This window comes from Fringilla coelebs, assembly GCF_963513975.1.
Source record: "Fringilla coelebs genome assembly, chromosome: 1".
Classification (NCBI taxonomy): domain Eukaryota; kingdom Metazoa; phylum Chordata; class Aves; order Passeriformes; family Fringillidae; genus Fringilla; species Fringilla coelebs.
This window is the reverse complement of record NC_140028.1, coordinates 65,599,934-65,614,636: the sequence shown is the minus strand read 5'-3', so window position 1 is coordinate 65,614,636 and position 14,703 is coordinate 65,599,934. Positions and strand designations below refer to the sequence as shown.

Sequence of the window (14,703 nt, the reverse complement as noted above, 5' to 3'; positions counted from 1 at the left end):
CTCAAAGTTTGTGTCTCCTGCAAAAGCTGACTTCTCACCTAGCAGAGAAGGTTAAGCACAGTACATATGTGACTGCAAGACTCAGCCATAACCCTCACACAGATGGCACTACTAAAATAAACCTGTCTCTCTTTGCAACATGTTATAAAAATTCACTGATTGCCTTAACATACTGGAATAATCACTGCCTTTTCCCATTAAATATAGCATCATGAATTCAGTAAATTCAGAAAAAAGTATTAAAAAAACCTTTCAAAATAGCTCCTCAGTTATACCTTGCTTGAACTGAACCCTTGGTATTTGAGCAGCATGAGTAATCTCATTTCATTTCTCAACTCAAGACAGAACACAAATAATCAAAATACAAATAATCTATAAAAACCACAGTACATCAGAAATCTGTGTAAAAAACATACATCTGTATCAAGGAGCTCAGTAACAACTTAAAGCACCACTCAAAATTAAGTACCATACATGTTACAGTACATTCCATTTATTATGACAATTTAAGGCTAAAATAGGTACAACTCCCTTATAGTCAAGCTTTCTTATATTTATAAATGCATACAAACATTAAGTAGATACAAATGCGTAGGGGTTTTTATTGCTCTGAACTGTCTACTAGAATGTTCAACTTTCCCAGATGTTGTCTCAGTTTGCCTTTTTCAATCTAGCTGTAGTCCTACAACTGCAACTTATGGCACTTGTACGATTATAGACCTTCTTTGATTTGAGCTGTAAATAAATTCAAAGATATATCAGACAAAATTGCCCACCACTGAAAACTTCATAACTTAGTTAACTAAACTATCTTATTGTCCATAAGATACACAATTAATCACAAAGATTAGCTCAGCCATTCTTCAGGAAGGATTTCTTTTCAAAATAATAGTTCTAACCAAGCGGCAAACAAGACAACCAGCAAGAAATTATTTACTGGTGCCAGTCTAACAGACTGGGCTTTGAGGGAAAAAAAAAATAAAAGGAAGCTGGATATGTGCTCCAAAACAAAGAGCAAACTTTTCTTCTTGCTCATAGAGCAATTATGTTTCCTAATTATGTAAGGCGATGCCTCATTCTGTCAGTGCCAAATTCTTTGACTGTAGCTTGTCCATTTCTTGACCAATGTTCCCTTCAATGGTATCACACTGGGCAAGAAAAACCTGAGAATAAAAAACAAACAAATGTTATTGGATACAATTTGGCACAGGGAGGTGTTTCTGAAGAACTGAACTGTGGTACTCACATGCCCTCTGAACAGAGAGAAGCTGTGAGACAAGCAGAGAAGAAGGAAAACACAGTTCTTATCTTGCTTGCTGTGCCAGTGTTGTGCTAAAGTAGAATGCAATATGGAGATTGCTTACCCAAAGTGAAGATGTTTTGTTCCCTTGGCCTGTCAGGGACAAGAAGTGTGTTTGTGGGATTGTCACGGGACAGTCACGAGAGAAGGAGAGATGAGTGCAGTTCTGTGCAGTTGTGAGCAAGAGTGAGTGCATGGCAGATTCAGTTTAGATGAAGTGTACATAGTATAGTATAATAAAGTAATTCATTAGCCTTCTGATGATGGAGGCAGACGCATCATTCACTCTCCCCTTTGCTGGAGTCGTTGTTAGTTTACAATACTGAAAGTGCAGTTTCTAGAGTGAATTTGAAGATGTCGACTCAACAACCACTTTCCAGTTGTTTTGGTAACAGCTTATGCACACCTGCATTTACCCAGAACCCAACAGAAACATGACATTGGATAAGGATAATAGCATGGCTGCCCACTATCACCAGTCCTGATGCTGATGTATTTTTAGTTGATCCAAAGTTCATAAACAACAATAGGAAACACAAAGGTTCAGACAAGTCAGTGCTTCATTCAGTTTGCAACATGATTTCTAAGCTCCTTTCTAAAACACATACTTCAGAGGCCAAGGCTGGGAGGGACAAACCTGCTCAGTCAAATTTAAAACAAGCTTTCATTAAATCAAGATCTTTTCTACTTCTCAAGACTACAAGGCACCATTGAACCTTCATCTTCATCAGTAGATGAAGAAGAGAGAAGGCTCCATTCCAAAAAGGGCAGTCCACAGCACCTCACGCTTTCTTAGAACGTACCCACGAGTTCTCCCAGGTAACACACAGAGAGCAACTGGCAGCCAGCAGCCCCTGGTCACTTTGCTCAGCCTGTACGCAGCACAACATGCCAGTACTTTAAGCCAACAACCTGTTTTAGGCCAGCCCCAAGATATGCAAGTACACTGCACTTCCTGAGAAAGATTCTCCCATTAGCTCTTCACATCTCGCCTTTGTTTTTGCTATGTCTGCACCAGACTCTGACAGTCAAACCAGACATTTCATGTTATTTACATTAAAATGACAGTACGAAAGCACTTTCCTTAAGAGCAGCAAACTGTTATGCCATGTGAATATTCCTCAACCGTCACACTGCTTTGAATCATCTGTTTCCAACCAATCCCTTGAGCTGTCATCAACTCACGTCTGTAAGAACTTGAGTGGTGAAAAAGTGAAGGTGGTAACAACTGCAGTTGCGGGCTGCTACTCTTTCATATTTATCTTCCCACCCTGGAAGATGTGTGACTGCCAGCAGTAGAAGGCAGTTAACAGCTCCCCCTTGCTTTCATTGACACTTAAGAATAATAAGCATCACTTGCCACTGTTTTCTTGTTCTTGCTCTGGAAAAACAAATTGTGTTGACAGCTATGGTCTGAAACCCCTTAGGATTCTTCTGGAGTCCTCAAAGGGTTCATAGCCCACAGCTGCATAATGGTGGATAATAATTCTGATCTCTGCTCAACAGAATCCATTATGCTTAAACAGCAGTTCTTAAACAAAGCCCCACTTATTTTTCCTGTAACTTCACCCAAGAGTGGAGATCCAGTAGCAGCCACCAGTCCATTGCAAGTTTGCTGCCTCGGTTAGGTACATGGAATCAAGAGTGTGTTCAGAACCCCCCACATAACACAGCCACACCAGCAACCACCTCCATTCCCATCTGCATTACCTGAACTTATCTCAATAACTGAGTACAAAGTGCTTTGTCCCTAAAGCTGTAACTAAACCATTTCTCCTATGAAGTAGTTCTTGGTGGGCCTTCCTCTACAATAGATGGCTATTCTAAATAACTTGTGAAACATCAATGGGAGGTATTTAATAAGGTTACAGTAAAAGACAAAATCATTCAACTCTATATATGAATGCAAGGTACTTCCACAAACAATTTTTAGGAGCCCAACCTGGCACTAAAGTTAGCACAATAAAAATAAAAATAATAATACAAACAGCATTACCTTTCATTTACCTAAGTGTGAGTGCAGGGAGCTGAATTCCAGTATTTACTAACAAAACTTCAGTTCAAGGTCTCTAAAAAAACAATGCCTAGGAATCTACAAGCATCATGCCATAGTATAGCAATTAAACCCTCCATCCCCAGCACAGCTACTCTGCTGTACAGATCTCAAAGACCTACTCTCCAAAGAAAGTTGGTGCATTGCAGCATAAGCTTAATTTTCCAAAAAACACCTCTGGCAAGGTCAGGAGTAGGTCAGCAGGAGTTACAGTTAACTGCATCCTTGTGCCCAGACCTCAGTCATTACTCCGGTCCATCAAGATTCAAAAAAGGAGGAATGATCAATCCCACTGTCTTTACAAGTTATCAGGATTACTTCACATCATCAGGCAGCCATAAGACAAACCATTAATGGAAATGACAAACATTATCTGAAAACAGCATGACCTATGAAAATCTGTACTTTGTGTGCTATTTTATAAAGCTATTAAATACCTCTCAAAGTGAGGTCCTACAAAATACCAATATAAGAACAAACACTGATAAAATCTAAACAGCTCATTTTCCCAAACTCTTTGTATCAACTGCTCAGCATTTATGGAAGAAAAAAAAAAGAAAGAAAACTCACCTGGACCCTCTTCACTAACCCCTTCTTTTTCAGTTTGCAGTCACTGAAATTCTCTGGCAGATTCTGCAGTAAAATAAGCAAATAAGTTGATGCAGGTTAATGCTGAAATGAACATATTAGACTTGCAGCAAAAACTGGAATTATCAAAGAATCCTCTAACTAGGCATTCAGAAAATGTCATGCCTGCTCAGTAAGGATGATTACACAAGAAAGAATATATAAGAAAAAGTTATTAAAAAGCCAGGGATGCAGCATGCTGACTGCAAAGAACAGAGACAGCAAACCTACCATGTGTCTTTAGGGAATATACAGCAACAGACTACACACACTGCTTTTTCTGCTCTGGTGTGTGTTAACTGTTCTTCAGAGCTTTTTCAGAGTTTATAACATTTCTTACAAATACATTAACTCAATTACTTGCCATCATTAGACTGTAATTAGTAATGCAGTCATTGCCAGTCTAAGCTGTACATCTGATCATCTCTGCAATGTACTCATGGAAGGCAACAGATGTGAAGTGTTACACGATGTCAGCTTTCCATTTCATTCAAACTGCATCATTCCTGCCACCCATTACGTTCATATATATCTCATATATGTCGTCCTGCAAGCGCTACATGCTGTGTCCTTTTCGAGCTATGTGAAATTGGAATGTTGCTAAGGAATGGTGCTCAGGTTTATGATTTTTTTCTTAATGGGTAAAACACCTGTACAGATGAATATCATTATGTGAACATTCTTAAAAACACTGTGTTCCCACTGGTGAAAATGTATAAAAATCTTGGGAGTTTCTCACTAGTTTACCTTTTATATTTCACCCTAACTCCAGGCTAAGAACACAGGTTTCCCTAACCTAATCTACTTCATTTCAGCCAAAATGTGAGCACAGCTGGGAGGTTTAGATACATAAACTTTTGTAAAAATCAAAATACAAACAACATCAACAACAAAAAAAAAAGGTGCACTTTTATTGTTCAGACAAATGGATTCTACTCTCCCTGTTTGTTGCCCATGCTGTGTGCACTGGTGTGAGGCACTTCAGCTGAGCTGTGGGCTGTGTCACCTCCCTACAGAACACTCCTTATCTCCTCAGAGGTATTTCACTGGTGTTTCCCTCTTGAGCCCTAACAGCATGATGGCTAGAGTAGAAAGCTACCGCCCAGTTTCCATTACTGAAACTTGGTAGAAAAGTAACAAAAAACTGTAGTCAGCACAGAGGCTAAGGGGGGATGAAGTGGAGGATGGAGCAGGGTGGAAAGTATGGAAAATTATAGGGAAAAAGTGCAGTTGGTGCTGGAATGTGGACAGCATGCCCAACTTCCCACATACAATACACACTAAGAGGACCTAAAGAGAGGGTGGACTGGAGACACCATGGCCAGAGTCTGTCCAAAAGGATTTTGGGGGAAGAGAGCACTTGGAGGCAAGAGGGGGAACATGGTGATACCTTGTAGCTGATAAGCCACATAACAGCTGTCAGCCAAGGAAGGAAAAAGATTTCCTGCTGTTGAACCAGCAACTGTGGCAAAATCACAGATGCCCACCTCCATGCCAAAGTTTACCTTGGATGCAACACTGATGTATGGCTCCAGCCTCAAAGGTCACCTCAGATGTAACACCGACATTACCCACCTCCAAAGTACAACCACCCCCCACTGAACATGATGCACAACTATAGTCACTCTAGCTCCACCTAAATGTAAAAATAGTATAAGAGTAAGTTAAAAATGGCATAAATATAGGGAAGACTCCCTTATTAGGGATTAGAGCTGGTTAGTATATTGCTTTAAGTACATTTTTGCAGCCAGATACTACCACCAGCAATCCTGTCAAGAGTTTTCTATTGTATTAACAAAGGAGTGCTATTCCATAAACTGGTAAAGTGAGTCCTTCAAGGGCACTTAAGAGTCACTGGCAGCAGGTAACATATTTGACTGTGGATACCCAGGAGGGGGCCCCTGTTATGCTGTTGTGTCCTGAATTTGTCCCTGAATCTTGCCTGGGGCACCAACAGATCAATTAAAGGTGTGGAGGTCCAGGAGGGGCCTCTCTGTTTGCATGTGACCCCAAGCAGGTCAGATGAACCACCCTGGCATCAAGTGGGCTGCTCAGGGAAGGGTAACAGGACACTGGCAGACTGGGGGCACAAGGGTCTCAGTTGACCTGGGGCACTGACACACAAATCAAACAGAAAGGGCTGGAAAAAACCTCCCCTTTCACGTGACAACGCTCCTTGAGGTTTAGAAATACCTTTCTCTGAAGGTCTGATTTCATGTTTACAATTCATGCTAAGAGATTAAAGAATTACAGTAAGAAATGCTAATCACATTTTTATTGATACAGATAAATTCAAAAAGTTCAGTAATAGTGGAAAAATTTCCCAGATGTCTGGAAAATATTTGTTACAGGAACAGTGGTGGGGTTTTTTCAAAATACTTCTTTCTTTTAATCCTTGAAATGTTAATTTCGTATGGATTTATTGAATGACAGGTATAGCAGAGACAAGAAGACAGCTACATTTCATCAGAACAGCTTGTTAATTTAAGTAAGTTCTACAGTGGAAATACAATTTTAAAAAATCTTCAGGAAAGGAGGATGGGCCACCAGAGCATAACTATGAGTCAGTAGCACTATCAAAGTTCTCAATACTGATAGATGCAATTTGACAGATTTGTTGTGAATTTATGCTAACAAAATCAGTGACTGGTATTTCAGAAGAGAAAGCTTTTTTCAATTCTTAGAACAATCTGTTCTCTGCAATATTGTCTTTCTAAATTAAAAAATCTGCCATTTAATAGGAGACCATCTTGAGGACAAAGTGAGTGCTCACACTGCAATATTGGTGAAAACAGAGCTGGTTCACAGGTACCTACTGTCATGACTGTGGATTCAAATCTTCCTACTGATCTCAGAAAAACTTTGCTTTTTCTTGAAAAAGCCTTTCAGATATTTAAAAAACTGATCCAGATGACCAAGTAAAGCATTTCCTGTATTGTTCTCACTGAGATTTGTAATAGTGTATTTTGACTTCTATTCCTGGACCAATTGTTTTAACTGATGAAATAAATAGCACATCTGAGAATGAACACACACAAATTTTCAAGTATTGAACAAGACTCAACCGCCTTCTTCCTGAAGAAAACTTTTAAGATCTTGGCTTATGGCAATGTCTGACTGTGTCAGACAAATTAAAATTTTGTAAGATGCTGTGAAAGCAGTAGCTATTTAAACACATTTATGTTACAATGCTTAAGTTACAGATGCTCTACCCAAAAGCATCCCTTCATGATTTTTCTTTCACACCTCTGCCAGTGACAACACTGTATTTTTTCTCTCACACCCCACTACTGTATGATTATAAACTTACTTCTCCACCTTCCAAATCCCATCTTTTAAATTCACAATTGTTGAATGCATGGTGTCTAGTAAAAGTATTTAGTTCCAAACTCAGCTCCTCTAATTAATGAGCTTGTCTGCTACCTGTAAGAGAGTCATATTCCTAGAATAGAAAGAAAATAGTATGCAGGCTTCCTCACCCTTATCTCATTTTGCCTATATGAGTGATCCAAATAACACACAGCAGCTGAGACACCTTAATGAGTTGTGACAATTCTGCCAAAGGAAAAAGCTGGAATATTTATAGTGTGAGCTTGCTGATATGTTTGACTTCTACAATGCATCATTCATTCTTCTCAGTCACATTTTTCCCCTCTGAATTTTTTAACATGCTGTTGACTCAATCAACAGCACCTCTACACGTTCAATAGCATTTAACAGATGTGTCACAACTAGCTTTTTACTTGGCTGCTGAAAAGAATGCTAATTACTTGCATAAACCAATCCTACAACAAGATAAAATACTTCACTGCTTTGCATTTCTATTTGCCATTTTCTACTCCAGTGGAACTCATTTATTGCTCATACACATCCCTCACTACCAGTCTGTACTGATGCCTCCATACAGTGCACAACCACAGTACCGCTGAGTGCTGCCTCATAAGTTGGTGGCTTGTACATTTGACCTGGTGTGATACCAACACTCTGAACTCCCACATTTTATGTAAAGATTCCACCCACCTACATGTATTTCATCTGCAAGATTGCACAGTAGTCCAGTTTTCATTACAAATCTCACAGCCAGCTTTGTATATTAAAAGAAACAAATATGTGCAATGTACCTGCAATCACTGGCAATCCAAGCCCTCACATATTAAAAAAAAAAAAAAACAACCCAAAAAACAACTTTTCAATGTCATAGGCTCTTATTCAATAAAGTAACAAACAGTTACTACAGATTTTGGAAGAAATTAATTGTAATTAGTCTTAGCTCTGGCTGCTCCACTTTCTCAAGAAACAAAATACAGGGACTCCATTATTTCCCAAATCTAAACACCAAGTCACTGATTGTAAGTCTTCTAAAATATTGTACTAGACCTAAAATCCCTTGTCCAGTACTATTTAGAGGATTTTGGATAAGGAGATAACAGCACAGCATGCTTTCTTTCTAAACCACACAAAAAGTAACAGAATTAAAAGTAAACTTGGGGAATTTGAATTATTCCAGAAGCAGTGAAGCAGTTTTACAAGGCTGCCTGCTGGGTTCCAGAACTGTACCCAGAATACAAGTACTGAGGTTTTTTTCCAAATAGGATTTGGTATCAAACCTTGAAGGGGTCAGAAATAAGCTTTAACCTCATCCAATTGAGACAGCTGTTGTCACCTTACTGATATTTTCACGACAACATGTAGTAAATCTTCCACTTCAATCAGGAAATCAGTTATATGAAGTCTCTATGTCTAACAGCTTTCAATAATTGTCAGCACAATATTCTCCTTTATATGAGGCACAAAAGGAAACAGAAATTTGAAGACTTCAAAATACTTAGAATACAGCAATTTTTAAAAGAAGCATTTAGAACTGTTGGCTATGACAAGCAGCAAAGACTACATTATCATCATTGGTTCACAATACAAAAGCAGGAAATTAGTTGGTAAGCTTCCCACCATTCCCAGGAACACATCCATACTACATAGCATTTGATGATGGCCAGTTCAAATTATTACTCTGATTTGGTCCACTGCTGAACTTTTACAAAGAGTCCATCAAATTAAACTACATTTGTTTCACCACTTATAGGTATTTGCATGGCATATTTCTGAAAAAAAAAAAAAAATCCAATAGAAGGTCACTGTACCAAGGAGGAGACCCAAAGACCCCACTACCACAGAAAAGCAGCATTTTTCCTTCAGAGCAGGCTATTATAATCTTGATATGCAACATAATTATATAATGAGGCTTACAGAGAACAACCAGCAGACAGTGAAACAGAGTAAGGAAATACTCAGGTTGGGGCAATTTTCTATTATCTCTGTACAAGACCCTTATTCTCATCTAGCTCTGAGCTACTACATCATACAGGAAGATGTATATTATACTCTAGAAATGTAATGTAAGGTTATGATCCACTACTGACTGAAGCACTTGGATAGCAAAACAGAAATTTCTTAGTACATTAAAATATCAAATATGTTTCTGTTGGGATTTGACCCTCTTCTGTGGTTAGTTACTTACAATGGCATCAATCTGTTCAAGGGTCTTCATGAACTGCTCTGCAGTTCCTTTTATCCTCTTGTCCAGCTGTTTTAGTGCTTCTGCTTGGAGATCCTTTGCTAAAAATCCCTGAAGAAGAAAAAACAAAATTATTCTATACCCTACACAATACTCACCTTAGAAAATCTGTCAATCCACAACAGCAGACAACATCTTTTACTATTTCTGTATTTTCAAGCATGATAGGGACTCCAATCTTAATCTGTATTCTTCTGTGTTTGATCAATTCTTGACATGGTAAATGTAAGATCTGTAAGGTTTACTAAAATGATAAACATGTAATAGACCTTCTTCTTCCAGATATAAAGAATGTAAGCTATCCCATATGAAACAATATTTACCTTTTTCCAAACATTGCCATGTCTCTATTTCGCAAATGGCATTTGGAATTCACTAAGAATTATTACTGACTCTTGGGCATTTAGGAGGGGCAGCTATTACTGACTACTCAAAACCTCCAAACTGTTTTGTTTGGGGTTTTTTTACATAGAAGTACCTTCAAAAATGCTTTGCAAAGATACGAAGTGATACAAAACTGGCATACCTTCTGGATACTTGTGAACTCTTTATTAACTTCCTCTAACTTATTAGCTATTTGCTCCACTGACTTCTCCAAATCTTTTAACTTCTTTAATTCAGCCTCTTCTTCTGGACTATTCTGTGTATTCAAAAGTACAACATTCACAACTAAGGAACAAATAAAGATACAATGCAGCTAAAAAGCAGCAGTGCTGATACAGACATAAAGGCTTCTGAGGGTTTAGAATACACACTACACTGTGGCTATTAGTTCCATATTTCAATAACTACCAAATCAGCTTCTTCCAAAGCTTAATTACAAATATATTTAAATCAGCAATGTATACAAACAAAACTAATGAGATTAATTTGAGGGGAAAAGAAAAAGTGCAATTTTTTTTTCTTTTTGTCAATTTATCATTTCTAAAGTATAGCAATATTTACATCATAAAATTATTACCTCATCCTCAAATTGCAAAACCAGCCACAAATCATTTCACCAGAAATAATCTAGATGATCAAGGCTCAGTAGCTACAGCTGCAAAAGTTTTTTTTAAACCAGACAAATAAGATGAGCGGATAATGTCATCAGTGCACAGAAAGTTCATGAGCACTGACCACAGATTAGGCAGAGTCCTGTCAATAATGTAAAGCAGAAGCCAGTCAATAATGTAATTTCAGAAAATACAAACTGCAGTCATTTGCAGTGTAAATGAGACTGAACTCAACTCTGTGGATAGATATACAAAATTAAGTTAATGCTCCAGCTTGTTTCTGGGTCCAGCAGCTGACTTAGTGACAAAAATGATGATAGTTTAAGGGGAAAAAAGATCCAAAGCAATGCTTACCCTTTTCCCAATCAACATGACTTTGCAACCATTTTTAACACCAAGTGCTGATAATGGTTGTTCCAATTCTCTCAGAGACCTTCCTAAACAAAGACCAAGAGAGGAAAAAAACAGCTTAAGTACAGTTGGTGGCATAAGAATTTCTTTTTGAAGATATTCGAAACATGAACACCTGATGAAAGTTCATCATCTATAAGAAAGATGGCAGATTTATAAGTTACCTTTGTATATCAGTTTCTGAAAAGGAACTGGAACTCCAGTGACTTGTTCAATAAGTACAGCCATGTCTTGTAGTGTAGGTTCACCATCTTCTCGTTGGGAAGCAACTTGAATACTGTGCTTTTCATTACCTAGTAGAAAAACAGACTAACAGTAACACTTATTGTAACCTAGAAAATATTACAGAGAGAATCCATCTCTAATACTTATTACTATTAAAGCAGAAAGTTCTCAAATGACAGGTTCTTATGTAGACTCATAATTTTCAATCAAATTATTCTACCACACTTCCTTCCTCTTGAAGTAACCAACCTCAGCTGAAAATTTTGGTTTACATTGGAATAAACTGAAGAGTTCGACGGGGTGTATTTTACTGACATAATTTACCTCCTGCTAAATATTATTCCCTATCTCTTTTTAAGAGTACAGATGGTGTCCAGACATCCCACAAGCTAAAGCATGAAAACCCACACCTTCCTGACGTATTCTATTTCCTACTTGTATGAACTTCTAATGACATGAATCTTTGGTATCTGAGACAATTATCACTTCTTTTACTCCCTTCTTCCCAAACATGAGAAACAAGAGATCACCGTCTACCCTGTTCCATCTCCACCACCAACCAGAGAGAATTCTCTGAGTACAAAAACTACTTCTCCCCATATAGTACTGATAAGCAGACATAACCATTTGGAGGAGTCCCAGCTTATCTGTCACCTTCCACTTCCTATTCAGACTCCCTAAGATTACTTGCATGCAATCAGGAGGTAGTTCTAAGGGGAAAAAGGGAGTATGCCTATTAATCTCCACTTTGCAACAGACCTTTTCTACAACCATCTGCTCCCACACACATAAAGTCTGTCAATCTGAAAGCACCCACAGGAATCAACCACCTCTGGCTAACAGAAATCAAAACAGGCATTTTTTACTCTGCAGGAAGAGAGAACACATACCAAAAGAAAAACTTATTCTCACACCTCCCATACCAGAGCAGGAGGATGCCTGAAGGAGGCTGTGACCCTGTGGGAAGCCCATGCTGGGGCAGGCTCCTGGCAGCTCCTGCAGACCCATGGAGAAAGGAGCCCATTCTGGAGCAGGTTTGCTAGCAGGACTTGTCACCCTGTGAGGGATGCACACTGGAGCAGTCTGCTCCTGAAGGACTGCACTCCATAAGAGGAACCCATGCTGGAGCAGGGGAAGAGTGTGAGGAGTCCTCCCCCTGGGGAGGAAGGAGCAGCAGAGACAAAGTGTGATAAATTGACCAAAGCCCCCATTCCCCTGCACTGCTCAGGCAGAAGGAATTAGAGAATTCAGGAGGAAAGTTAAGCCCGGGGGAAAAGTTGTTTTTTCTCTTTTAGTTCTCATTGTTCTACTCTGATTTCAATGTTAATAAACTACACATCCCCAAGTTAAGTCTGTTCTGCCCATGACCTGGTGAATGCTCTCTCCCTGCCCTTCTCTCAAGCCACGCGCCTTTTGTTGTCTTTCCTGTCCCCTGCCCAGCTGAGGGGGGGAGTGACAGAATGGCTTTGGTGGGCACCTGATGTCCAGCCAGGGTCTGCCCACCACACTTGCAGATTGTCAAGTCACACATGTGGGTCTACTGCTCTGTTTTTCAGCCCGAATTTCCATCTTTCCCCACTTTCACTCACGCACACAAAACTTTACTAAAAATGTTCTGTGCAAAGTGGCCAAGCCGGATCTGACAGCTGTAGGTGTAAATCACACAGATGAAGCCCAAGCTGAACAAAGGCTTCTATTTGCTATCTGTTAAAAACAAAGTCATTATCAGGTAAGAAAACAATTGGAATTGGATGAAAACATTCTCAGACAAGCAGGCTGCTGCCAAACAGCAAGATGTTGTAATTATAAATATGTCAAATTATTGAACTGCTTACATTTCAAAATAAAAACCCCCCAGATCAAATGGAACTCTCTGAAGGCACCAGTGAGCACATGAATGACGATGGCTCAAACAAATTATTCCACAAAATTCCTCACCAAAGACTCTTAAATAAAATGACCAGGTGATAAAGGAAACATTTTAACAAAATAATTTGAAACACAATTTGAAAACATGAATGAGCAATCAGAAATAAACAATAGGCTTAAGAGATGGAAACAACATTTCCAACATAGGGCAAAAGAACCAAAGGCAGAATTAATTATTCAATTTTATTTTCAAAAATACAATTAAAAATTACTAAGTTTTGCTATCAAAACTCAGCAGAATATCTTGCTTACTGTCTTCTTCATTCCTCCTACTGTCTCACTTAGATCCACTTCACAATTTAACCATGGTGTTTCCCATCTTATTTTTAAGAACTGCAGTGTCCAAGCTATTCTCACCCCTTTACAGCAAGGTTTTATATTTGTTTATAGACACATCTTCCCCTCCACCTTCTTCTTCCTCCTCTGGTTTTTCTTTTCCAGGGAGGAAAAGCCCAACTCAGCTGGCCTTTGAGTGACCCATTCCATCAGGTCAGCACCCATCTGTCCTACCGAAGAAACAAAGAAACCACTCTCTGTTGCAGCCTTGCAGCTCACTAGGTGTCAATATCCAAGCCTCTTCAACAAACCAGAAGAAAGCCTACTGGGTAGCACCTGCTTTTAACACGCAGTGCTGACTTCGGCAATATATTTCATCTAAATGAAGATTACCCAAACAGCAGAATCAGAGAATGGATCAGCTTGAAGGGACCACAGGGGGTCATCCGGTCCAACTTCCCTGCCCAAGCAGGGTCATCCTAGAGCACGTGGCACAGGATTGTGTCCAGACAGCTCCTGAATACCTCCAGTGAGGGACACTGCACAACCTTTCTTGGCAAGTTGTACCAAGGCACAGTCACTCCTACAATAAAGAAGTTCTTTCTCATATTCAGGTGGAACTTCCTGGGCATCAGTTTCTGCCCATTGCCTCTTGTGCTATTGCTGAGCACCACTGAGAAGAGCCTGACTCCATCTTCTCGCCATCCCCCCTTCAGATGCTCATTCACATCAATGAGGTGCTCTCTGCCATCTCTCCTCGAAGCTGAACAGGCCCAGCTCTCTCACCTCCTCCTTTTAAGAGAGATGCTCCAGTCACCCCAAGATCCTCGTCGCCCCGCAACGACCTCTGCGAAGGCCGCCGTGTCACCTGTTCCCACTACCACCCCTGCAGCACACCTACGCCCGCGATCCAGCTGGAGGAGACCCTGGCAAGCCGTGGCCAGTACGGAGCGAAGCCTCACGGCAGCAGCCGGGATGGACCCCGGCTTGAGCGGCGGCCGGGCCGCGCCCCGCCGAGGCCACCCCCGCCCGCCCCCACCGCCGGTGCAGCCGCGGCCCGCCCGCCCCGCAGCGCCCGGTGCCGCTCCGGGCCGGGCCGGGATGGCGGGCAGAGGGGCGGGGAAGGGCCGGGAGGGGCCCCCGCTGCGCTCCCGCCCGCTGCCTCTGCCCCGGACGCTTACTGTAAGTGACGGTGACGGTCACCGGGGCTCCGGGCGCCGCCATCTCGCCCCGCCACAGGAACCGTCGGCGGCGCTGGCGGGGCGCGCCCGGAGCGCGTCACTTCCGCAGCAGGAACACGGGAATGCCGCTCTCC

General features: G+C 40.5%; 1 protein-coding gene across 1 annotated transcript; it reads right to left on the bottom strand.

Moving 5' to 3' along the window:
- Positions 1 to 437: 437 nt before the first annotated feature.
- BAG1 (BAG cochaperone 1) lies at positions 438 to 14,636 on the bottom strand. The gene is made up of 7 exons (XM_084218023.1): positions 14,570 to 14,636; positions 11,123 to 11,251; positions 10,902 to 10,984; positions 10,079 to 10,192; positions 9,496 to 9,603; positions 3,924 to 3,986; positions 438 to 1,163 (listed from the first exon to the last, which is right to left on the bottom strand). Exons 1-7 carry the CDS (start codon positions 14,610 to 14,612, stop codon positions 1,074 to 1,076), a joined length of 630 nt encoding a protein of 209 aa, XP_084074149.1. The 5' UTR covers positions 14,613 to 14,636; the 3' UTR covers positions 438 to 1,073.
- Between the last annotated feature and the right edge of the window lie 67 nt (positions 14,637 to 14,703).

What these genes read in the sequence shown, in the direction of transcription:
- BAG1 (XM_084218023.1), bottom strand. Translation starts at nt 14,612, where the DNA reads ATGGCGGCGCCCGGAGCCCCGGTGACCGTCACCGTCACTTACA. An exon ending in TCATGTTGATTGGGAAAAGG is followed by an intron (nt 10,193 to 10,901) that starts GTAAGCATTGCT and finishes TTGAATACACAG; the next exon opens with AATAGTCCAGAAGAAGAGGC. An exon ending in TTGAACAGATTGATGCCATT is followed by an intron (nt 3,987 to 9,495) that starts GTAAGTAACTAA and finishes ATTTTACTGCAG; the next exon opens with AATCTGCCAGAGAATTTCAG.